Source organism: Chiloscyllium plagiosum, chromosome 7 (assembly GCF_004010195.1).
Source record: "Chiloscyllium plagiosum isolate BGI_BamShark_2017 chromosome 7, ASM401019v2, whole genome shotgun sequence".
NCBI lineage: Eukaryota > Metazoa > Chordata > Chondrichthyes > Orectolobiformes > Hemiscylliidae > Chiloscyllium > Chiloscyllium plagiosum.
This window is the reverse complement of record NC_057716.1, coordinates 89,652,922-89,678,696: the sequence shown is the minus strand read 5'-3', so window position 1 is coordinate 89,678,696 and position 25,775 is coordinate 89,652,922. Positions and strand designations below refer to the sequence as shown.

The 25,775-nt window shown below is 38.9% G+C and overlaps 1 protein-coding gene across 1 annotated transcript in view; it reads right to left on the bottom strand.

Moving 5' to 3' along the window:
- Window positions 1–25,775, bottom strand: part of clasp1a (cytoplasmic linker associated protein 1a) — a gene marked incomplete at its 5' end in the record, with an annotated part of 162,130 nt that overhangs the window by 45,962 nt on the left and 90,393 nt on the right. Inside the window, 5 exons of the mRNA XM_043694200.1 lie at window positions 6,953–7,059; window positions 8,970–9,113; window positions 11,991–12,086; window positions 22,920–23,063; window positions 24,016–24,094. Coding sequence (XP_043550135.1) covers window positions 6,953–7,059; window positions 8,970–9,113; window positions 11,991–12,086; window positions 22,920–23,063; window positions 24,016–24,094 — 570 coding nt within the window. The remainder of the gene's footprint in view (window positions 1–6,952; window positions 7,060–8,969; window positions 9,114–11,990; window positions 12,087–22,919; window positions 23,064–24,015; window positions 24,095–25,775) is intronic.

The following is a 25,775-nucleotide window of genomic DNA, read 5'->3' as shown; positions in this document are numbered from 1 at the left end:
AGATTCCCAGCCCTCAAAAAATTTTTTAAGTGACCCTTTGTTCTATATATTCTCATAAGAGGGCACATTACCCATGTCAAGACCCATCAGGATCTTGTGTTGCAATCAAATCTTCCTGGACTCCTGTGAATAAAAGCCTCACCTAGCTAGTCCAACAAATCTGTCATTCCAGGTCTGAACCACCTCCAAGACACATACATCATTCCTTAAATAATGTGACCAGCACTGTGCTCAGTATTCCAGTCTCACCAGTGCTGTGCATTACTGAAGCATAATCTCCCCATTTCTATATTTAATTCCCCTCACTTTAATGATAACATTCTGTTAGGTTTCACAATTACTTGCTGTTGCAGAATATTGCGATTCATGCACAAGGACTCCCAGATCCCTCTACATCTGAGCAAACTCTCAACATTTAGATAATATGTATATTTTTCAGTAAGTTATAATTGTCTTAAAATGAGCCAAGGAATGAAAGCAAATACCCATTTCTAGTTCCCCCTGTCATTAAATACTCAGTATGTACCCTTAATATACCATCGAAGGAGCTAAATGCTCTGGAAACTAATTTACCTCGGTGGCAAAATTAAAGGGTGCATTCTCTCAAAGTCAACACAATGCCAAATACACTTCTGAAAAAAAAGTTTTTAACAAATACAAAGACTGGGCAAAGTAATCAGACTCATTAAATTACAGTATTATCATGCTTAAATGTGAAATTTTTAATTGAGAGAAAACTCTGTAGAATCAACTCTACTATCTTACAACAGCAATCACTTAGAATGGGAAGAAATAATTTAATCTTTGGCCTTTGTTGAAAACAATCTGAACGAAAATGTTATTAAATTGTTGCAGGACAGAGACAAATTTACATTTAGTGAATGCAAAATAAAATTTTCACATCGCTGATATCAAATTTGGATGAGGGACAAATAATTAACGATCTGAAAATATCACTTTGTTCTTAATGTAATAGACCATCATTAGACTTTAAATATTCAAATCTTTGAAAAATCTAACAACCCAATACAATGTGTGTTCATTTGGAAGAATGGTATGTGCAGAATTCACTTTATAAAGTATGAAACCGTTCTCTGATCCTTTTAATAGTTCTGACATTTAAAGTGTTATGGTGTCAGCTTAACTCCAGCCAAGCCAGCAACTTGCAGGTTCAATCCCATTCCAGGATTTCAATATTTAACCTGAGCTCTTACTTGAATGCATTACTGAGCAACTGCTGCATTGTTCGAGCCCCTAACAGCATCTTTTCATCTTACTTACCTATTAAGGCTGTTGTGAAAGTTCCATGACAAGAAGCTCCCTAGTATCTTGGCCAATATTCATAATTAAACCAAATAAGATTAACTTATATTTGAGGCATCTACTGTGTGCAAATTAGCTGCTTTGTTTACCTTAAGTACAATAGTGACCAAAGTTCAAATAAATAGTCACAGTAGCAAAACACCATGGGTAACCTTGCATTTATACTGCACATTAATGTCCAAAAATTGTTAAAATGTTGAAAGAAATCAGAGAATCAAATTGACAAGTTGTTCTTAATTTCAGTTCAAAGATTTAGCAAATCGAGTATTGTGGGAAAACGTAAGATCAAGTTTGTTGGTGACTTCATGAATAGTGCTGAGATAGCTACTCTCTGTGTAAGCTTGATGCCAAGGTAGGCTATACCAAAACTCCCCGAGAAAGTGGCCAACCTGATCAAACTGTCTCACTGTATAGTATGAAAATACATGAAAGGAGTTATATCCATCACTTTTGGTCCTGAACAGCACTCTGTCTACTTTAGATTACCATGGAAGGGGAAGGTGCCTCAAAAATTTGAACAACTGGGGAAGCTAGCTGTCTCATGATTCATTTACTGCGAAGTAGCAACAAGGTTTTTTTTCTCCAACAGGATGCGCCCATCATGCCAAAGAAACAGCTTGCCTGCCACACAAATCAGTAATGTAATACACGTTTCAGTATCAGTGTGCTGCCAGCTATTTAAGCCCTCCATCTGAATGACAGACGGATCATAACTGTTCTTGCTGCATTTCTATGACAATGATAGCCCAACCAATCAGCACTCTTTTTCCATGTTGTACAAATTGGTGTCCCTCTTTACAAATCTGTTTCTTGTGCATTGATGAAACCAAAATGATAAGTTTAACATTTTGCCTCTGTTTAATAATGTGTGTTTAGTATACAGGTGCAGCATGTAATTAGGAAAGTTAATAGAATGATATTGCTTGAAAGGATTGGATAGCTAAGTAGGGAGTTAAAAATCACACAACACTAGGTTATAGTCCAACAGTTTAATTGGAAGCACACTAGTTTTCGGAACGCCACTCCTTCATCAGTTGATTGTGGAGTGCACAATCACCTGATGAAGGAGCGGCGCTCCAAAAACTAGTGCGCTTCCAATTAAACTGTTGGACTATACACCCCAGTCCAACACCACCATCGCCAAGTCATAAGTAGGGAGGTTATACTTCAATTGCACATGGTATTGGGAGGCTATATCTGGTGCACTGGTTTCTATGTCCTTATTTCAGGAAGGATATAGCTGGGTTGGAAGCAGTGTAGAGGTGATTTACTCACCCAATAATGGAAATCGACAGATTGATGTTTGAAGAAAGGTTAGAGAAGTTAGGCTCATATCTGTTAAGAGTTTGGAAGAGTGAGATGCAACTTGATTGAAACATTCAAGATACTGAGAGTGCTTGAAAGAATGGATGCCAACAGGCTGTTTTCTCTTGTGGGGAAATATAGCACTCGGGGGTCAATGCATAAAAATTAGGAGTCACCCATTATAGACAATAGGTGCAGGAGTAGGCCATTCTGCCCTTCGAGCCAGCACTACCATTCATTATGATCATGGCTGATCATCCTCAATCAGCATCCTGTTCCTGCCTTATCCCCATAACCCTTGATTCCACTATCCTTAAGAGCTCTATCAAACTCTTTCTTGAAAGTATCCAGAGACTTTGCCCCTACAGCCTTCTGATTCAGAGCAGTCCATACACCCACTACTCTCTGGGTGAAGAAGTTTCTCCTCAACTCTGTTCTAAGTGGCCTACCCCTTATTTTTAAACTGTGTCCTCTGGTTCGGGACACCCATCAGTGGAAACATGCTTCCTGCCTCCAGAATGTCCAATTCTTTAATAATCTTATCCGGCTCAATCAGATCCCCTCTCAGCCTTCTAAACTCAAGCATGTACAGGCCCAGTCACTCCAATCTTTCAGCGTAAGATAGTCCCGCCATTCCAGGAATTGACCTTGGGAACCTACGCTGCACTCCCTCAATAGCCAGAATTTCTTTCCTCAAATTTGGAGACCAAAACTGCACACAATATTCCAGGTGCGATCTCACCAGGGCCCTGTACAGCTGCAGAAGGACCTCTTTGCTTCTATCGTCAATTCCTCTTGTTATGAGGCCAGCATGCTATTAGCATTCTTCACTGCCTGTTGTACCTGCATGCTTGCTTTCATTGACTGATGTACAAGAACACCTAGATCTCGTTGTACTGCCTCTTTACCTAACTTGACTCTATTTCGGTAGTAATCTGCCTTCCTGTTCTTGCCACCAAAGTGGATAACCACACATTTATCCACATTAAACTGCATCTGCCATGCATCCGTCCACTCATCTAGCCTGGTCACTCTGTATTCTCCTAACATCCTCCTCACATTTCACCCTGCCACCCAGCTTTCTGTCATCAGCAAATTTGCTAATATTATGCTATCCAGATGTGTCGTAATTTCGTCCTTTATAATTGACTCCAGCACTTTTCCCACCACTGAGGTCAGACTAACTGCTCTATAATTCTCTGTTTTCTCTCTTCCTCCTTTCTTAAAAAGTGGCACTTTTTTTCTCCCAGAGTATTTTAGACCTTGAAGCTTCCTTTTGCAAAAGGAAGTGGAAGCAGAGTCAGATAGATTCTTGGTGTCCAATGGGTAAAAGGCTATTGGCAGTGAGTAAGGTTACACAGTCACATCGGTCACAATATTATTGAATTGCTGAGCATTCCCGTGGGGTCACATTCCTATTTATGCTCCTAATTGATATGTTGGTATATACTAGTTATTATATCTTAATTCACAACTCAGTTCATTATTAAAATATTTAAGTTCTGCGAGGCCCATTTTACTTCATTATACAAAGCAACTTCTGGGATCACAAATCACTGCCCTAATTATATAATGCCCTTCAGCACATTTGCTTTAACACCAACCACTACAAATTTCAGCATTTATTGCAATATGCCTACTAACGATGCTAAAAATCACACAACACCAGGTTATAGTCCAACAGATTTATTTGGAAGCACTAGCTTTACGAACACTACTCCTTCATCAGTTGATTGTGAAGGAGCAGCGCTTCGAAAGCTAATGCTTCCAAATAAACCTATTGGGCTATAACCTGGTGTTGTGTGATTTTAGACTTTGTACACCCCAGTCCAACACCGCCATCTCCAAATCATGTCCACTAATGATAGGTTACTAAAAGATGACACAAGTGCTCAACTTGGAAAATTAACCCATTTAGTTGCGCGATTTCAAAGTGTCAAAGTCCAAATTGGTGCCCTTCTCAATCCACTCATTTAGAATAAAATGATGCCCATTTGATGGGTACTCATTTATTCAAGTCTCAAGGAATAAATACACCTCTAGATCACATGGGAAGAAATAAATTTTGGAATTAATGCAGATGATTACAATACGTTAGTTAAACCTAATTATTCATAAAAATCTAGACAAATTCACAACAAACAAATGTGCTGCCAGTACAGCAAAATTTGTATTAAAAATTCAGCCACACTTTTGATAATCTTACATATTTTCACTTGCTCAGTTACTTTTAGAAAGCTGGGCCATGGCATGACAACGTCTTAAGAAAACTTTCTTTATTTAAACTTGTTCCTTTTAACATTTCCAATTGGACTTATAATATGTCCATAACATACAAGTGTTTCACGCTTGCTTGTATCACCTGACTTCAGTTCAATCAAGTCCAAAAGTACATCTCCAATTTCACAAAGTTAATTAAATTCAGCTGGAACAACTGAAAAACCTTTTGGCTAGTATATGTTGTACAGTATCAAAATAAATATATGCTCATGTGAAAGAAACTTGAGAATCACTCTGAAGTTACACTCCACGAATAATCAAAAAATACAAATCTGCATTCTAATTTAGGGTGGCATTGTTCAAGATCCTGCCAATTTCCCTTTTCTACTGATTTCTTGCCAAGGTCCATTCAACTCTGAACGAAGTTTCATATCTCACAACCAATTCATTATCAAAGTCATTAATGTTCACCTTTACTTCACCATCACTGGCTCTGAAAATCTTGTTCACACCATTATCATTCTCAGGCTTTGGTCCTCCATTACTTTACTGGTGGCTTCCTAAGCTGTACTATACACAAATATTCAAATACCCTGGATCTCATCTTCTCCCATATTACATCTGCCATATCTCACCCAACCTCCCCACCTACATTTACTAGGATCAACTAGCTAGTACTACGTACTAGATGTGGTTAAGACCTCAAAAACAGTTGAGAAAAATGTGAGCAAGTGCTTTTACTGTACAAATTCTAATGCATAGAACTGTAAACTGCCTGACTTTTATGTACTCAAAAGACAATCTACTAACTTAAATCCCTTTCAAATGCAAAAAAGCAGATACTTCCAGCATCAAAAAAAGGCAAGTAATTTCACCATGAATGTAAACCATAACAGTTACTTGCACATGCTCTTTGCATTTTTATTTACACAAGATCAACAGGAACAACAATAACTGCACATTTCTGTGACCTATAGTTTTTTTTCCCATGACCAATACTACTTATTTCCAGATGAAGTGTTCCATTTTGTTATTGAGTTTCTATTAATACACAGGTTCCTCAAACTAGCAGTATCACATTGCAACCAAAACTCAATAATGCTAATTTATCCAAGAACCATTCTGTTAAAACGTGAAATAAGCCAGAAGTACTAATGTTAATAACATCAAGACAATACGAATCAGCATATCTGTTTACATCTTCCCAAAAATAAACACATAATACACAATTTTTTAAAAAGCTTATGATGGAACAATAAAACATGATTTAAAAATATAATTTTTGAGAATGCAATTAAAAATGGTGTGATGGTGGAGTGGTAGTGAAAAGTTGATGCACACGATGGGTTATAAAGAAAAAAGGTTTGATTGAGAGAAATGAAAGAGGGACATGGTATAGTTTTGGCATATGCATTTGCATTATGATCTTTTTGGGATCTTTTGGTTTGATGAGTTCCTAGAAACACGCAGCTTCAAGAAATCGATTTAAGGCCACCACGCTGCCTACAGGAAAACGGTTTGCTTCCAGTGCAAGTAATTTTTGTCAAGTAATCTTAATTCTTCTCATTCTTAAATTTTGTTCATTTTTAATCAACATTATTGGATTAAAATGTGTAATTTATATTATTTACCTAAATTATTTGCATAAATTATTTGCATAAATTACTTCTCAAGTAGCAGCAAAGGATCAGGTCTTATAAAATACTTGAACTGAACCAGAAGGTGGTATAGGTTTGCATAGGTTCATTCTTTATGTACGATTTCTAAAGTTATTTGCGACATTGTGAAGGTGGACACTGGGCAGTAAAATATTGATAAGACTTGGATACAAACTTACTGTTACAAAAGATGACTCTACAGGCCAGGTCTTATAAATTATTGAAGAAACTTACTGTTGCTGTTCAAAATTCAAGATGAGAAAGCAACAATGGAATCAAAATGAAATGCAGAAAAGAAATGTTTGATAAAACATTTTTATTTTGAAGATTACAAGGACAGAAAACCACCAGGATTTTAATTTTATTTTGATAATAGGTTTTACGCAGAAACTATAAATACATCAACAACTTTAAAATGGATAATTAAAATGATAACTTATTGTTACCTTGGGGAGAGACCACCATGCGAACAATTTGTCGGAGATGTGAGGGGGCTTGTTCGGCTGCTGGAGTGTCGTGAAGGTGTGCGTCCCATTGTGTTGCTAGGTGAACTCTGTAGCAAGAACAGAAAAGATCATAGAATATTAATGATATTATTTCCACTAAAGAGAAAATGGGCAACACTGGTAAAATTACAATTACTGAGATACACATACACAATCACAAGATCTGAACTACACAGTGGGAGCTGAAATTCAGATTTGAGTCAGGCACTAACTTGAAGTCTATAACCTAATCGTATATGGACTTCCGAAGGCAATCATGAAACGATCCGAATCCAGAAATGCAGACTTTAGGACTTAGAAACAGCAGTTGGCCACTTAGCCCCTCAACCTGTTTCTACAGTCAGTGAGATTACAGCTGATTGATAATCCAATTCTAATTCCTTAGCCAATATCCCCTATCTTCCATTAAGCACAAACTTAAAACCAGTAATTAAAACAGCTATTGGCTGAAGAAAGTTCACAAACTCTACCACCCTTGTGTTTTGAGATATTTGTTAACTTCACTTCTGATAGACCGAGCAGTACGCCCAATGGTCTTTTTTTAAAAAAAACCCTCATCAACCTGTTCAGAAATATTACAACACACCTCTTGAGCAGGTGACCTGAAACGAGCCACCCTGGCTGAAATGTACCACTGTGCCACAAGAACTGGTCTTTTACTTTCTTTTTGCCCACTGGTCTTAAAACTCCGCAACTATTCTACTCCATCAGGCCCACTTTATAACCCCAAAGATTCACTTAAGTCATCTTCTACCACTTTAATACTATCAAGTATGACCACTGTTATCACGCTTCATAATTAAGCCCTTGGAGTTCAGATATTTATTACCCAAGCAAATCTATATTGTATTACTTCAAAGGCCAATCTATCCTTCTGAACGAGTGATGCACAGAACTGAGCACTGTACAAGGGAACACTGCAGATGCTGGAGATCAGAGCTGAAGAGTGTGGTGCTGGAAAAGCACAGCCAATCAGGCAGCATTCGAGGAGCAGAAGAATCGACGTTTTGAGCGTAAGCTCTTCATCTTCCTTCCCAACTATCCGCTCCACCCTCCTCTCTGACCTATCACCTTCACCCCCAACTCTAACTATCGCATTCTCAGCTACCATGCCCCCACCCCCACCCTCCTCCCATTTATCTCTCAGCCATCTTGGGCCACCCCCTCATTCCTGATGAAGAGCTTATGCTCAAAACATCCAGGATAAGCAGGATGCTGCCTGACTGGCTGTGCTTTTCCAGCCAGAGCACTCTTCGACACAGAGCACACTGCAAGGCATAGTCTGACTTTCACAGCTGTGTCTAAAATTCACATCTACTTCTATTATGCACAGTATGATTAGAAGAAAAACAATGCACAGATTAGTGGTACATATACCTCACATATATCTAAATATGAGAGATGAAGAAATTTAAAAAGGGTTTTACAATTACAAATTTCTTTCTCCCTTCGAATTCTTAATGTTTGACTGCATATTAAGCTCTCTATTCCAAAATAAATAATCATTATAATTCAAAGACATGAAAGCATGGCTAAAAGTTAATTTCATGATAAAACTACTTGTCCAGCTCACAAAGAAACAGTGTCCCATTCTTTTCCAAAAAAATCCTGGTTTTATTATCCAGCTCTGAGTGCCCACAAAAGATTCGTATCGTAGGATTCAACTATATAGAATGGGATTGGTGTCATATGTAGGCCCAGTTAGGCACTCTTTCCTGAAGGACAGTAGTGAGCTATATTGGTTTTTGCAACAATTTATCAGTTTTATTGCATTAGCCCACAAGTTTACTGAGCTCAATTCTCACTTTACCATGGTGAGGTTTTAACTCTCAACCTCGGAGTTGCTAACACATTAGCATAACCACAATACTAGCTTACACTGTTTTTTCATCAATGCACATTAGCTTTCCATTATCATTGAAATATTGTAAAACAAAAAGTGGCAGGAGCCAAGTACCACACTAGTGTTGCTAGAGTTCTTCAAGTGATTGTGAAGGAGCTTGGTGGCACCATCTTGGAATGTTTTTGGCAAGGCACCAAGTAACATAGTGAACTCAGGAGTGTTCAGCTCAAACAGAGAAATCAGCACGACCTGCGCAGCCTGGGGAAAAAAGGAAACAGTGATTACAAAGAAATTAAAAATTACTCATTAAAACTTCTGGCACTCCCATTAACCGCCAAACAGACCCTAAGAAATCACTCAATGGAAACCGTGAAAACCCTATTACTAACATTTGCTATGCTATTTGAAGGTTATTGGCTTTTTGTTAAGACTATGCAGCAGACTGCAGGATTGCCATTTTTCCAATAGCATTTCTTTTAAAGAGAGCTCACCTGGTTCAGTGCTCATGTACTTTTGTATTGCACACTCAAATAGCATCACTGAAATCCAACATGTATAAAGACCATCAAACACTGATACAAAGAATTTTCCAAGCTGTTCACATTTAAAACTTAAATTCCCAGCAGGGAACAGTCACCCTTAGATCAGCCAATAACTCTGGCAAACAACCTTCTAATTATACTCTGCTTATAACTAAACTGTCAGTGCTTGGTATTTTCTTGTGCTTTTTCTAAAATGGTGAGTCTGGAGTTGGACTGGGCAGGTATGGATAAAAATTGTGAAACAAATGAACAGCAGACTGCCAGGATTTCAAAAGGAAACACCAGTCTCGACTTACTGTTTTTAGTTTGCAAAAGATGGTGACAGATGTATTATAAAACCTGCAATACATTCTGCATAGAATTGGAACACTAAACAAGGTCGCTCAGCCCATTGCATCTGTGCTCACTTTTTGAAACGTATCTAAGCAGCCCATTCTTCTGGTCCCATCAACTTGATTTTTCTTCTTTTAAATATTTAACCTATTCTATGTAAAAATCATGACTGTACACTTTCAGTCTGCCCATCCCGGATCATAATTGTTTGCATAATTATTTTCCAGTTCCATGTATGCTACTTGTGCACTGGAAACAGATCCATTTTATTTATTCTAATCCAGACCATACAAGATGTGGAACACTTCTATTAAATCTCCCACTACCTGCTTTAAGTAGAACAAGTAACTGAGGAATTTAATAGCTGGCACCGATTGAGTAATTGTCCTTTAAAACCGTCTCCAACCTTCTCCATAGCCTTCTCACAATGTGGGACCCAGGACTGGACATAATTTTCCATCGGGGCCTAATCGGTGTTTCATTAAGATTAAACAACTTCCTTTAATGCCATATTAATGAATCCAAGGATCCTATATGGATTTTTAAAAACCTTCTCATTTTGCCTTATCACCTTCAAATGATTTATTCCTACACTCCATTTAAAATTACACCATGTAGCTCCTACTCACTTTCCTCTTCCCATGAAAGCGAATCACCTCAAGATTTCATTTTGTTAAACTTCATTAGCCATATCTATATGTTTAATTAATTAGCCAGTCTATCCTCCTCAAGTTTAGTATCTCCCTCATTTTTTATCTGTAAGCTTTGATATTATTCATTATGCCCCAAGTCCAGGTTATTAATTTGAAAAAAAAACCCAGCAGTTACAACATCTGTCACTGGAGACATTATTGCGCACTTCCATCCAGACTGAAAAATAACTCATCAGTATGTTCCATCTTTTGTTCCTAATCTAATTCATACCCACACAGCCAATTCACCTTTAAATTATGAGTTACACTTTGTTAACAAGTTTATTATGTGGTACTTCATCAAATGTTGAATGAATCTTCATTCAAGATAGCATTAACTTTTAACCTTTAACTCACGAGTCAGAGTCATAGTTGTACAGCATGGAAACAGGCCCTTCGGTCCAACTAGTCCATGCCAAACATAATCCCAAACTAAACTGGTCTTGCCTGCTCCTGGCCCATGTCCCTCTTTCCTAGTCAAGTATTTACCCAAATGACTTTTAAACGCTGTAAGTATAGCCACGACCACGACTTCCTCAGGAAGTTCATTCCACACGTGAAGCACCCTGTGTGTAAAAGGTTTGCCCCCCATGTCATTAAGTCTCTCTTCTGTCCACTTGAAAACGTGCCCCCGACCCTTGAAATCTACCATCCTAGGGAAAAGTGAACTACCATTAACTCTATACCACTTATTATTTTAAAAACTTCTACAGAGTCCTCTCAACCTTCTACGTTCCAGTGAAACAGTCACAGTCTTTCCTTATAACTCAAACTTTCCATACCTGGCAACATCCTGGTACATCTTGTGAATCCTCTCCAGCCTAATAACATCCTACCTAGAACTGGGCAAACAGAACTGGACACAGTATTCCAGAAGAGACTTCACCAATGTCTTGTACAACCTCAACATGACTTTCCAACTCCTATTCTCAAAGGAGTCAGCAAAACATGAATAATACATGTAGAGCAAATGCATAAAACTGCGAGGAATGTGCTGGAATAAAAGAAGTTAATATTCTGTCAGAATTAGTAAACAAAGTGGTGCTTCTAAATAAGGTGTGCAATACACAAGATGTATTACATTGACATTATCCACAAAATACTATTTTTTTTTCTTTTATACATTTGAGATAAACTTTAACACAATTAGATTTACTGAAAACTTGCTGGTACAAATTCAATTTGCACAAAGATTACAAAAAAAAATTCAAGTCCCAAGTAAACACACACTTAAAGAATGTGTTAATGCACTTTCAGATCCATTAGTTAACAGATGAGCATGCATTCCGACATCACAGGCAGCAATTCTCAATATCAGGGCCAATGCTCTATTTTACTTATTAAGACTGCAAAGAAAAGGCAAACTTTACTCCCAGAGACCACCACCTATGCACTGTAGTTATCAGAAGTCAGTTGCTTTTGGCGAGAGAGGAAAGTGAACACATGGTTGTTACACAGAAACAGAAGTCAGTCAGGCCAAGACCCTGGTGCAGCCAAGTTATTAAAAAAAAAGAGTAATGATACAGGGAAAAAGCAACTTTAGATTAGTAGGTGCAACATTTTTCTACCTGTTTACACTTTTCTTCCAGGCCAATTTCACCAGGCCCAGAGGTACTCGAACAGGACCTGGCCAACACCTCATCACTCAACCAACTATGCACAGTCTGGGTTTGACAGGTGGGAAGGTATTAGAAAAATTGCAGTATACAATAAACAGCAGTTGCATGATTAACAAAATTATATAAAGCCAACAAGCACAATAGAAAGTGACTAGTTGTGTTTGCATCAGAGAGATTATTATTTACATTATTTAAGCTGTCACTCTTGGGAGCTGCCAATTTGCTCCCTTTTTGCCAACATTAAGTTATACATTTGGTTTCACCCCACACCCCCCTCCCGTAATCAAGCAAGTTCCTGTTGCATCTCAAAAGTCAAAATAATGCCACAATCTTTTGCCCATCAGTATCGAACAGCCTAATGTGAGCAGGAAACATTATTTCCAAAGTATTTTATGAACTAGTAGCGACACTTAGAGGTTGAGATTGTCCAGTATTTAAAAGTTTGCATTTTTGAAATGTTCGTCTCAGAAGAATGATTATTCATTAAACTTCAGTCGCATATATAAAATGAACAAACAGTAATGTTACAGGCAAATAAACCCATACTATAACAAAGCAAATGATATTTGTTGAATCTGTAAGGAATTTAAAAAAATATATGATAACAAAAAATGCCACCTTCTTGATTAAACCATTTGATCATTCCCTTTACTTTCATCCCCATCATGCAGATTGTTTTTTAAAGCTTTTCTAGTTACCTTCATTTATGAATGGCCATATAATATTATTAGAGTCATAGAGATGTACAGCATGGAAACAGACCCTTCGGTCCAACCCGTCCATGCCGACCAGATATCCCAATCCAATCTAGTCCCATCTGCCAGCACTCGGCCCATATCCCTCTAAACCCTTCCTATTCATATACCATCCACATGACTTTTAAATGTTGCAATTGTACCAGCCTCCATCACTTCCTCTGGCAGCTCATTCCATACATGTATCACCCTGTGTGAAAAAGTCCCCCCTTAGGTCTCTTTTACAACTTTCCCCTCTCACCCTAAACCTATGCCCTCTAGTTCTGGACTCCCCAAACCCAGGGAAAAGACTTGTCCTATTTACCCTATCCATGCCCCTCACAATTTTGTAAACCTCTATAAGGTCACCCCTCAAAATATTATAAAATATTTTGGAATGTTCAATGCAATACAATTCAAGGAATAATCAAATGGACGGTGACACAAAAGACTAAGAAGTTGACTCATCCATTTTGAATAATATGAACTCAGACATGACAGCTCAAATGGCCTCCTTCTGTGCTGCACCATTCTATGAATTAGACAATTTCTAAAATTCACCAACGTAATTGTTTACATTTACACCAAATGAAAAAGAAGGAAGGCGTAGTACAAAGCATAAATCTAAATCAACTATAGCATGACGTGAGAGTTTTTGACCTCTAGTACACAATGCCAAAGGAACAGATTTGTCAAAGCATGTGTCGTTCACTGCTTCAGAGGCAGGAACATGTCTGACTTCAGGAGCTGTTAAGGTCTCGCATGGTGTCAATCTGTGGAATTAGAATAATTCTCTTGTATAATAAAAAGACATCAAAGGGGCTCATTGTCTAATTTGCTCTTAATTTAGATATAGAGTTGCAATATCAGCAAATAGCAAACAGTAGTTTCTCAAGTTTGTGCCCAAATAAACAGAATAAAGGACTTCTGTACATATATGATTAACATTCCTATCTCAAATACTTTACAAGTTTGAATTTTTGCAAAACAAATCCACAGTTATTCTGCAATAAGTACACATTATAAATAAAAACATTTGATAAGACACTGTGCACATTAGATTGAACCAGCAAAATACATTTGTTAAATTTTCTGAAGTTGTGCATTTGTTGAATATATTGCCCATCCCTAGTTGCCTGCAAGAAAATGTTGGCGAGCTGCCTTCATAAACTGCTGCCAGCCATTTGTTACAGATATCCTCATGGTGCTGTTTGGGAAGCATTTCCAGTATCTTCATTGAGTGAAATCGAAGTAATAGCAATGTAGCTTTGAAACTTTAACCTGCCTCACCCAGCCCAAACCTACTGATCGCTTTTGGGTTAAAATGTAGCACTGCACATCTGAGAAATATTTGTTGCAATTGATTCAAGAACATCAACTTCTTATTCCTTGCTCACAGGAGCCAGGGTCCCCATAGATGGAGCCACACAGACAGGTTAGAGCAAGGTCACACTCTAAAACCAACTTTTACGGGGAGTTGGCAGCAAAATGAACAGGCAGACAAAGCCCTTATATGGGCTGCAAAAACTTGGGCCATTAAATTTAATTCCCTGCCTCTTTGTACGTGACCTCATCCTACTTCCATAACTTATTCTTTTCTTTTCTTAAAACTCAGATATCATAGCTTTGAATCTGAAACTCTTTCCAAAACTTTTACCCTCTCTTTTTCCAATGATGTTTGTAATTGTCACCTGCTGGACTAAACCATTTGATCATTCCCCTAACCACCTCCATGGTGCAGATTTTAATTTAAAATTTTCTATGTTTCCTCATATGTGAAGGGTCTTGCAATATTATTTGCATGAAAGATATCATACAAATACAACTTGCCAATATTGAAGTGGCTATTAAAAAAATGTGAAAAGCGACTTATTCAGGAAAAGGTATAGTTCAACAAACTATATTCAAGCGTCAGGGAATGTCAGTAAATAGAATAATAAAGTCAACTGCAGAAAGCAGTGTAAACATCAAGTTGACTATTATAACATGTAGCTATAAACCATTAAAAAAGTCAACACAGAGTGTTAACAGTTCTCTTTAAATTAATAGCACTTACCTGATACAAATTAGTAAAGGTCTTTAAAATGGATAGCGTTAGTTGGCGTGTACAATCTCTCCTATGTAACTTAATTCCTCTCACCAAAATACAACAGAGTATTTCAATGCTTGCAAACACAGATACATCTCCCATGGCATTAACCAACAGGGATATTTCTATCATGGAAGGCATGACTTTGGACACTGAAAATGATTGACAAACCCAAAATTCATTTTTTTACAGGTTTTATGATATTTAGATTTTCTCCTGATTATTTACGGGGTAGTCAGATTTTCCTTTGCGCAAAGATGTTGTGAAACTTGAAAGGGTTCAGAAAAGATTTACAAGGATGTTGCCAGGGTTGGAGGATCTGAGCTATAGGGAGAGGCTGAACAGGCTGGGGCTGTTTTCCCTAGAGCGTCAGAGCTGAGGGGTGACCTTTTTTTTTAGATTAGTTACAGTGTGGAAACTTCTACCTTATAGAAGTTTACAAAATTATGAGGGGCATGGATAGGATAAACAGACAGTCTTTTCCCTGGGGTCGGGAGTCCAGGACTAGAGGGCATAGGTTTAGGGTGAGAGGGGAAAGATATAAGAGAGACCTAAGGGGCAACATTTTCACACAGAGGGTGGTACGGATATGGAATGAGCTGCCAGAGGATGTTGTGGAGGCTGGTACAATTGCAACATTTAAGAGGCATTTGGATGGGTATATGAATAGGAAGGGTTTGGAGGGAAATGGGCCAGGTGCTGACAGGTGGGACTAGATTGGTTTGGGATATCTGGTCGGTTTCCATGCTATACATCTCTATGACTCTGTGCCAGGTAGTGTGCCATGCTGGAGGGGAGCTCCAGGATTTTGACTGAAAACCAACAGGGAACAGCAACTTGCAGGCTGTGCTATCCTCAAATTTGCTGCCCTTGTCCTCCTTGAGATCATGGGTTTGGAATGTGCTGTCAAAGAAACCTCAGTGAGCTGTTGATGAAGGAAGTGTCGGTCGGAAGGGATGGATGGAGTGTTAATTAAGTTGGCTGTTTCATTCTGGATAGTTGAGTTTTATTTAAAATATTGAAGCTGTACCCATCCAGACAAGCAAAGAGTATTCTATCGCACACCTGATTTACACCTTGTAGATGGTGGACAGATATTTGGAAGCCTGGAGGGAAGCTACTCTTTGCAGAAATCCTACCTTCTGCTCTGTTCTGTAACCACAATATTTATATGGATGCTCAAGTTCAGTTTTTTGGGAAAGGTAACATCAAAATATTGGTAGTGAAGAATTCTGTACTAGTAATGCCTTTGAATGTCAAGCAACAATGTTAAATTCTCCATGATGGAAATGGTCAATATGTCTGCCATCTGTATGGCACAAATGTTACTTATCAGCTGTCATGCCTTACCTAGAAGCTGACTCGGTCTTGCTGCATACGAACAGGAGATGTCTCAGTATCTGAGTTGTTGGAAGGGGTGCTGAACATTGTGCAATCATTGGCAAATATCAGAGTTCACGATGGAGAAGTGATCATTAATGAAGCAGTTCATGATAATGGGGCAAGCACACTACCCTGCTTTGATATCTTGGGACTAAGATGATTGATCTCCAACCACCACAAGCATATTCCTTTATGCCAAGTAGGTTTTCGCCCCTAACCCCAATTCCCACTGATCTATTTTTGCAAGGTCTCGTTGATGTCAAGTAAGCCACCTGAGAAAGGCAGGACAGGGAGGACTGCCAAATACAGTCACCCACATCTTTCAAGTTCAGCATCTTACATATTGATGCCAGCAGAGAGTACTCCTTGCGAAACATAAATAAGTGCCAATGACCAGGTTACTGCTGAGGATATGCCAATTGACAGCGCTGTCAAGCCCCTCTTGCAACACTTTGCTGATTATCAGCAGACTACTAGGATAGTAACTGGCCAGGTTGGATTAGTTATATTTTTGTGATATACCTGGGAAATATACCTGGGAAATTTTCTACATTGTCAAGTAGACACCAATGTTTCAGCCACACAGAAACAGCTTCGCTTGGTGTGCAGCAAGATCTGAAGGCGAAGTCTTCAGTACTATGATAGAATGTTGACAAAGGCCTTCCCACTTTGCAGTGTCCTGTGCTTTAAGCCATTTCTTGATTTCATGTGGAGCATGTCAAATTGGCTAAATACTGGCACCTGTGTTCCTAGGGACTGTGTGAGGAGTCAGAGATCACCCACTCAGTACTTCTGGCTAAAGATTGATGCAAATGCTTCAGACTTATCTTTGGGATTGATGTGCTGGGCTTCCCCATCATACTGGATAGGAATACTTGGGAAGCCTCTGCCTCCTGTTGGTTGTTTAATTGCCCACCACCATTAATGGCTAGATGTTGCAGCCCTGTAGAGCTTAGATCTAATCCATTCGTTGCGAGATGATTTAACCTAGTCTATTGCAAGCTGCTTCCATTGTTTAGCATGCAATCAGACCCGAGATGTAGCTTCACCAGGATGGTACTTAAAGTACTTGTCATGTTTCAGAAGAAATGGTAAAGCAGATGCAGTTTTGGATAAATAATTATGCAGGAAGGTCAATACATACAGGTGAGCCTTTTTTGGTAATAAGCAGGAGCTACCCTTAAGTGCGGTTTCACAGCATTTAATGGGTCAGATTTCTCTGCCCTTTCCTTTCAAATGGAAGAAGGGTGTTCCGCATTTCTGAGGGGAGAGTCCACTCAATGCACCCTCGGTCATACCTCAACTCTGACAGTTCTTGCACAGCATAGACGTGTCAGAGGAAGACAAATTGCACCTCCTTTTTCAAAGCAGTCAGATGCTATATTCTGAAATCTAAATGGTCCTGACAGCTACTGTCAACCCATTAAGTGCATGAAACAAGTGTGATGTTAGGGTGCTGGGAGAGCAGGGTGCTAGATGGGTAGGGAGAATAGGGTGTCAAGTGATGAGGATGCCTCGAATAGGATACCAAACAAACAGGTCCAATGTCAGCGTAGGTGCCAGGTCAGGTTCAGCAGGAGGGGAGGATGGGTCAGGTCACCCATGCCACCAGATCAGGTAGCACGAATGGCCAGGATGGGTTTATTTGTGAGGGACATTGAGGGTCAAGTTTGGGTTGTGACAGTTCATGTTTTGGGGGAGGTGTAGCTGGGGATGTGTAGGTAAGGACAGAATCAGTTTAAGAGTTACTCAGGAGTTAGGCAATGTTTTAAGAGCTTCAGAAGGTTACAGACATAGAAAAATTGAACAGCAGAAAATTCAATTTCCCAGGCAATGTGATACAATGGGAATTCCACAGGGACCCCTTACACAATTCCCGTTTATGCTGGCATAACAACTGTCTGGCTAGTGGAAAATCCAGGCTAACGTTCCTCCAGAAAGAAGGCACTGTTGCATAACCTTAATCTGTATGATCAATCTTGAGAAACAGTTAACATTTTGAGAGTTAACTGGTACTGAGGAAAAGTCATATCAGACTTAAAGCATTAACTTTGTCTCTCCCTCTCTTCACAGATGCAGCCAGACCTACTGAGTTTCTCCAGTATTCTCTGTGTTTGCTTCTGATACCAGCATCCATATTATTTTGCTTTTATTAATTTGTTCAATCATCAAGACTGGCGAGCCTGACATCAGTGGTGGGCAAGTTGTTGGAGGGAATCCTGAGGGACAGGATTTACATGTATTTGGAAAGGCAAGGTACAATTAGGGATAGTCAACATGGCTTTGTGTGTGGGAAATCGTGTCTCACTAACTTGATTAACTTTTTTGAAGAAGCAACAAAGAGGATTGATGAGGGCAGAGCAGTGGATCTATATGGACTTCAGTGAGGCGTTCGACAAGTTTCCTCATGGTAGACTCATGGTTATCAAGAGTAGATCACATGGGCTACAGGGAGAACGAGCCAATTGGAAACATGACTGGCTCAAAACCTAGAATACAGAGGGTGGTGGTGGAGGGTTGCTCTTCAGACTGGAGGTCTCTGATGTGCCACAAGAATCAGTGCTAGGTCCACTGCTTTTGGTCATTTATTTGGCTGTGAATATGGTTAAGAAGTTTGCAGATGACAGCAAAACTGGAGGTGAAGTGAATAGCAAAGCAGGTTGCCTCAGAGTACAACGGGATCTTGATCAAATGGGCCTATGGGCCAAGGAGTGGCAGATGGAGTTTAATTTAGATAAATGTGAGGTGCTGCTTTATCAGAAGATATCAGAGCAGGACTTATACATTTAATGGTATGGTACTGGGGAGTGTTGCTGAACAAAGAGACCTGAGTATAGTTCATAGTTCCTTGAAAATGGAGTTACAGGTAGATAGGATAGTGAAGTAGTGTTTGGTATGCTTTCCTTTACTGGTCAGTGCATTGAGTTGGGAAGTCATGTTGCGGCTGTACAGGACATTGGTTAAGCCACTTTTGCAATACTATGTTCAGCTCTGGTCTCCCTGCTTTAGGAAGGATGCTGTGAAACTAGAAAGGGTTCAGAGAAGATTTACAAGGATGTTTCCAGGGCTGGAGTGTTTGAGCTATTGGGAGAGGCTGAATTGGCTGAGGCTATTTTACTTGGAGAATTGGACGTTGAGGGGTGATCTTATAGAGGTTATTAAAATCATGAGAAGCATGGATAGTGTGAATAGCCAAGGTCTTTTCCCTGGAGTAGGGGAGTCCAAAACTAGAGGAGATAACTTTAAGGTAAGAGGGGAAGGATTTAGAAGGGACGAAAGAAGAAACTTTCCCATAGAGGGTAGTGTGTATATGGAAAGAGATGCCAGAGAAGCGGTTGAGATTGGTACAATTACAACATTTAAAAACACATCTGGATAGGTATATGAATAGGAAGGGTTTAAGACGGATATGGGCTGGGTGCCGGCAAACGGGAGTAGATTTACCTCGGGTATCTGGTCGGCATGGATGAGTTGGACTAAAAGGTCTGCTTCTGTGCAGTATATCTCTATTACTCTATGTTGGGTGAATGAATCTTGTACAGAATACATGAAAAAATCTCTGACAAAACAATCCTTCTTTATTATTTTAGCTTTAGTCTAAAAGCAAACTGTCACCCTTTCAAAACATCTCATTTACACAAATACTTAAAAGCTCCCTACTGCCAACAGGGGGCAAACTAATGACATGCATGCATCTGCAGACAAGCTACAATTTCCTTGATCAACCCTTCTCAGAAATCACTACAGAAGGAAAGTACAATTTCATCGAGGTTATCATTCAGCACACAATGCTTCTGGCCCAAGTTTCTGCACGTTCATACGTTCTTTTAAAAAAGGAATTACATTTTTAAAATAATGTAGCATTATGCTTGCAATTGTACTAATAGGTAGGAAACCCCAACTCGCAGTAAACTTCTGTCTCAAAAAACTCCCACTTTTTAGTTTGTTCTTTTCATGATCTGAAACCTATCCCTCGATTGACTGGTTATCAGATCTCCTCCTAATCTCCTTTACTATAATTAAAAGTTATTCATTACGAAGTTTAAGCTTCTTACCCTAGAATTTTAACGAATTTGGCATGGTTCTGACACCCATCTGAAAGTAAAACTGAGCAGAGCAAACCAAGAAGCAAACCAACAAAATAGCATGTTATTTTGTTGCCAATTTAAGATGGCAAAACAAAGATTGGGATCGACACACTCAGATCAGCAATAGCAAACAATTTCTACATCTCTTTCAAAAAAAAGAATTATTTTGAAGTGAAGTGAGATGAAAAGCTTTTCTAAAATGTCTTTGTTGAGCAATATCATAACAACTTAAGTCTTTGCTTCTGCCTGCACGGGCAAATTCTCAAAATTCACAAACTTTTATAACTTTACTAAATTTACCCCATATTATACTAATATGTTTCATAATTACTCCTGATTTATTCTTTTACTGAAGTCTTAGGAATCTGTGCTCTCTTTATTCTAAAGTATAGGTATTTTTAATGCATCTCCCTTTCCTTTCCCTAAGACACATGCAGCTAGTAAGATCTGATCAATCTACTAACTTGTCTACATCCACCCAAAGTCACCTAAAAGTTACTTTCAGTTAATCAAACTTGTGAATGGGACACAAGCATTTAAGAGCACTGGTTTAAACACCACTCTGCCCTTTCCTCTGATACAAAATACATCCATTAAACACTATCTTCTGTCCTTTAATCAACTTTCCACACTCCAGTTGACACTGCATTGCAACTTCATTTGCAAGTCTTCTGCAGATACCTTATTCGAAGCGTTCATTGTTTGTCATCTCATTTCAATTATTACCTCAAAACAAACAATTATTGAAGTTCACAACAAAGTCATTTTAAATTGCATCTACGAAGTATATCAGAGTTGCTGGTTTACAAAAAACAAACTGAGAAAAATAGGCTGACACTTCTCTCTCCTAAATAAGAACAGAGGCAGTCAGAGGGCCAGAAAAATGTATGAAGCCAAATGATGCATTCCAAAAATTAACACTTCTCAACTGTCCAGTAGCACAAATATTTATCTTTTAATGTTAACAAAATTTGCCATTCTGGGCAGACTATTCTACACAATGACATTCTTTGTTTAAATTAGCGGAATCTAAATTGACCTCCCCTCCTTCCAAAATTAGCCTGCAGGCCCTGGTTTGAGGATAGAAAAATTGGTGCTGAATATCTCTTACGTTGTGGTTCTTATGTAGTTGAAAAAGTACTTGTCTAAGCTGTTTCTTCAACACAAGAGACAATCCTAAACTCTTCAATCTCACTTTGTAGATCAATTCTCCTAAGCTATCAACTTGGCTTTCCCTTTTTGCATTTGCTCCAATGACTGGATATCTTTGAAATAGTACCATGACCAGAATATTACACAGTAATCCACTGGTGTGGACATCAGTTATTGAACAAGTTTATTATCACCTTCTGAAATTTATGTTCCGTTTCATTTATTTTGTTTACTGTTGTCCTGCACTGTGGTGTTTGTTTAAATGCGCTTTTCGCCAATGCTTCAAGATCCCTTTAGTTTTGTATCCTGCAATCACAAGCATTTATTTATTCTGACATTTATTCCATATCCTTGGTCTTATAATCTTGCAAGTTTCCAGTCATCTGTCCACTTTCACAAATTATTCAGTTTATCTCTTCCCCACCACTGTCCTCACCTTAATTTGTTTGCCCTGCAAAATGAAAGCGCTTCCTTTCTGGTCCAGCTCCATATCATGCGCACAAAATGTAATCAGAGAGTGTCCTACGCCTGATCCATGACAGCTTGACAGCAAACTTGCCATTTCAACTCAGTTCCATTCATCATCATCCTTCACTTTTTTAAAAATAATTTACCTTGGGAGCTTCTTTTTCATTACATGCCTTCCTAACTTGAAGGCTAATTGCTCATCTCATATTATATTTAAATACTTGCTGAAATCTAAATGCACCATATCCCACATTTGATCAGAAATGTGGCCTGACATTTTCTGCAAAGAACTCCACTTAATGTGCCATTAAACCCTACATTAAATGCATTCTCCAGTTGATAGTAACAGAGAAGTCCTCGAGGAGAAAATACATTCAAAATTACAGCAAAGCAAATAAGCAAACCTTTCCTTTTCTACAGAGTACACATTAATTCTTTTCTAAAATCTTCTTTAGGGTTGAATGATGACTGAAGACATTTCACATCACACTCCAGAGTAACCAATTGCACCAATCACTGCACAAAGCTCAAATATGTGATTACTAAGGAACTCCTACTGAGAAACCTGGCTTCTAAGTAACCAAAAGGTCAAATCAATTAAAATAACTATTGCTTAATTTCATAACAAATTAATTTTTATGGTTTAACAATCATGTTTTACATTGGCCAAAGGCCAATAATTCCATCTGTATCTGGATAAATTTTGTGACAGACTGAGCAGTAAAATTAAAACAGTAAGGTAATCTTAAAAAGAAACAAATATTTTGCAGTGATTTACGCTACTGTCATGAGGTTGAGGTACAAACAAACATTGCCCTTAAGTAACAGCGGGAATTGAGAGTGGGAAACCAAATATAAGTTTAATTCACAGAATCACAGAGCACAGGAGGAGGCTATAGCCCACTATACAGTATTTCAGCTGAACAAAAAAAAAATCTAAGCTAAGCTATTTTAAACTACCCACCTTTCTCACATCAGAGCTCTTTGGTTCGGTTGTCCAAGTTATGATTCGGGAAACAGCAAGACGGGTCTCACTGGAATTAACAAAATCGACTGGGTCCATCTGCCTTGCCAGCCTCTCAATGTATTTCAAGATTGCAACTTTAACCTTTCAAATCACAAGCAAGTATGAAACAGGATTAATTAGACAGAACAAGTAAACACAAAATCCAGAAAGATGAGATATTTTTTAATTCTTCACTCCACATATGACACTCCAACTACATATAATTTATTCTGGGTTAAACTATAAAAGTACATTAAGTATTATTAATTCTCCTCTGCAAGCTGTATCTTTCCCAGCTTACACAGTGTTGGACATCAGCTCCCAGACCTCTACCAATATCATGAAAAAGAACTTCCCAATGGGATTCAAGTAGAATGGAAAATACCTTACATCACAAGAGAGGAAAAAATTAAATGGCAATTTTCTTTTCTCATTTAAAAGATTGGTCATCCAAATATCTGTTACTTTCTGCTAAACATCAGTTAATTTGCTCCATGATGCAGTGGCATGGTGGCTCAGTGGTTAGCACTGCTGCCTCTCAGCACTAGGGACCCAGGTTCGATTCCACCCTTGGATAACTGTGTGTGGAGTTTGCACATTCTCCCCTCTGGGCACTCAGGTTTCTTCCCACAGTCCAAGGCATGCAGATTAAATGGATTGGCAATACTAAATTGCTCACAGTGTTCAGGGATGTGTAGGCTAGGTGGATTAGCTATTGGAAATGCAGGGTTAGGGTGTGTCTGGGTGGGACCTCTTTAGGGGTCGTTGTGGATTCGATGAACCAAATGCCCACTTACACACTGTGGGGACTCTATGTTGGAATTTAGCAGAAATCAAGAAATGGTACAACTGTATATTAAGTAGGAACTAAAATGCAATTCAGTATAATGTATAAATCTGAATTGGATCTTCTGAATCTCTTCTTTTGAGCTAGTTCAAAAGTTTCAGTTGCTATTAAATCTCAAGCTTTTAAGTATGATTGTACATTCATTCATTAATTCAAGACATTTTTCCAGTATTTATCTGGCATAGCATTGAATGTTTTTAAACCAACCTTGAGGTTAGGTGTTTGTGTTTGATCCACTATAAAACGCATAAGAATATTGAATTGCTGATCAAATGGGAAGGACTCTCTGCAAGCAAAGAAAAGGAGTTAGAATTTCAGAATTCATAATTTTATATTTTGTGACTGGTCAGCATTTATATATCAAAATACTCCTACATAAAATTAAAAATAGCAACAAATCTTTTTAAAAACTTTAAAACGCAACTTTTATACTGTTTTGCCTTTCACCCTCATCCCTTTTATCATTCATTTTCTAATTCAAAAACCCTTTCATTTTGCTGTTTCCCTCTTACTGCACCTCCGCTTAGGTGTGAGGGCAAACAGTACAGTATCTAACGTTGATGTACAGAACTGGATCAATTGTCCAGCAAACAGAGGTAAGCCTCCTAACCTACTTGCCTTAGGCTTGCTTCAGGAGGTTGGAAAAGCAGGAATGGCATCTGTCAAACTGGGGGCAGGATCAGGATGTTATGAAATCCCCCTAACTCAATTCCCACTTCAAAGGGAAAACCCTGCTCTCACTCTTTGTTACAACGCAGTATAGCATCCACCTTGCTGTTTTTAAAAACAAATATTCATTTGTGGGCATCGCTGGCTAGTCCAGCATTTGTTACCTGTCCCTTGTTGCCCTCGAGAAGGTGGCACAGAACTGTCTCTTGAATCACTGCAATCCATGTATTGTACATTGACCCACAACACCATTTGGGAGGGATTTTGGATTTTCAGCCAGAGACAGTGAAGGAACAGGAAGGAATACTTCCATCACTTGACTGATGGCATGGTAATTTGCTGCATTGGATATTTTCTGCTTTGTGCGTACAGGACCTATCTGGCCAATTTGCCACAATCTCAGGTAGATGCCAGTGCTGTACCTGTACTGAAAGAGCTTTGCCAATTGAGTGGCAGGTTCTGGAGCCCAAGTCTTCAGTTTTATTGCTGGACTGTTGTTATGGCTGCTAGCCTTTGCAGTATCCAGTGACTCCAACCATTTCTTGATACATGAAATGAATGAAGTTAGATGTAGATGTATTATGCTGGGAAGTACTGGGGGAGGCAAAGGTGGATCATCCACTCAACTGAAGTTTGCTGCAGATGTTTCAGCCTTAGCGTTTGCACTGATGTGCTGGGCTCTTCCATCACGGAGGATGGGGATATTATTGGAATTGCCTCCTCCAGAGAGTTGTTTCATTGTCCGCCACTATTCATAATTGGACATGGCAGACTGAAGAGCTTAAACCTAATCAGGCTCAATGGTTCGCACTGCTGCCACAGGGGCCCGGGTTAGATTCCACCCTCAGGCGACTGTCTGCGTGGACTTTGCACATTCTCTCGGTGTTTGCGTGGGTTTCCTCTGGGTGCTCTGGTTCCTCCCAAAATCCAACAATGTGCAGGTTTGGTGGATGGGCCATGCTAAATTGCCCATAATGTTCAGGGGTGTGTAGGTTCAGTGCATTAATCAAGGGAAATGTAGAATAATAGGATAGGGGAACATGTCTGGTTGGGATACTCTTCTGAGGGTCGGTGTGGACTTGTTGGGCGAAATGGCCTCTTTCTACACTGTCGGGATCCTATGATACTAATTGGTCGCTTTGGTTTGCTCTGTCAATCACTTGCTGTTTATGGTGTTTGACATGCAAGTAGTCCTGTTTAGTAGCTTCACCACGTTAATACCTCATTTTCAGATATGCCTGGAACTGCTTCCTGCACGCCCTCCGCAATCTCTGCTGACCAGGGTTGAATCCCTGGCT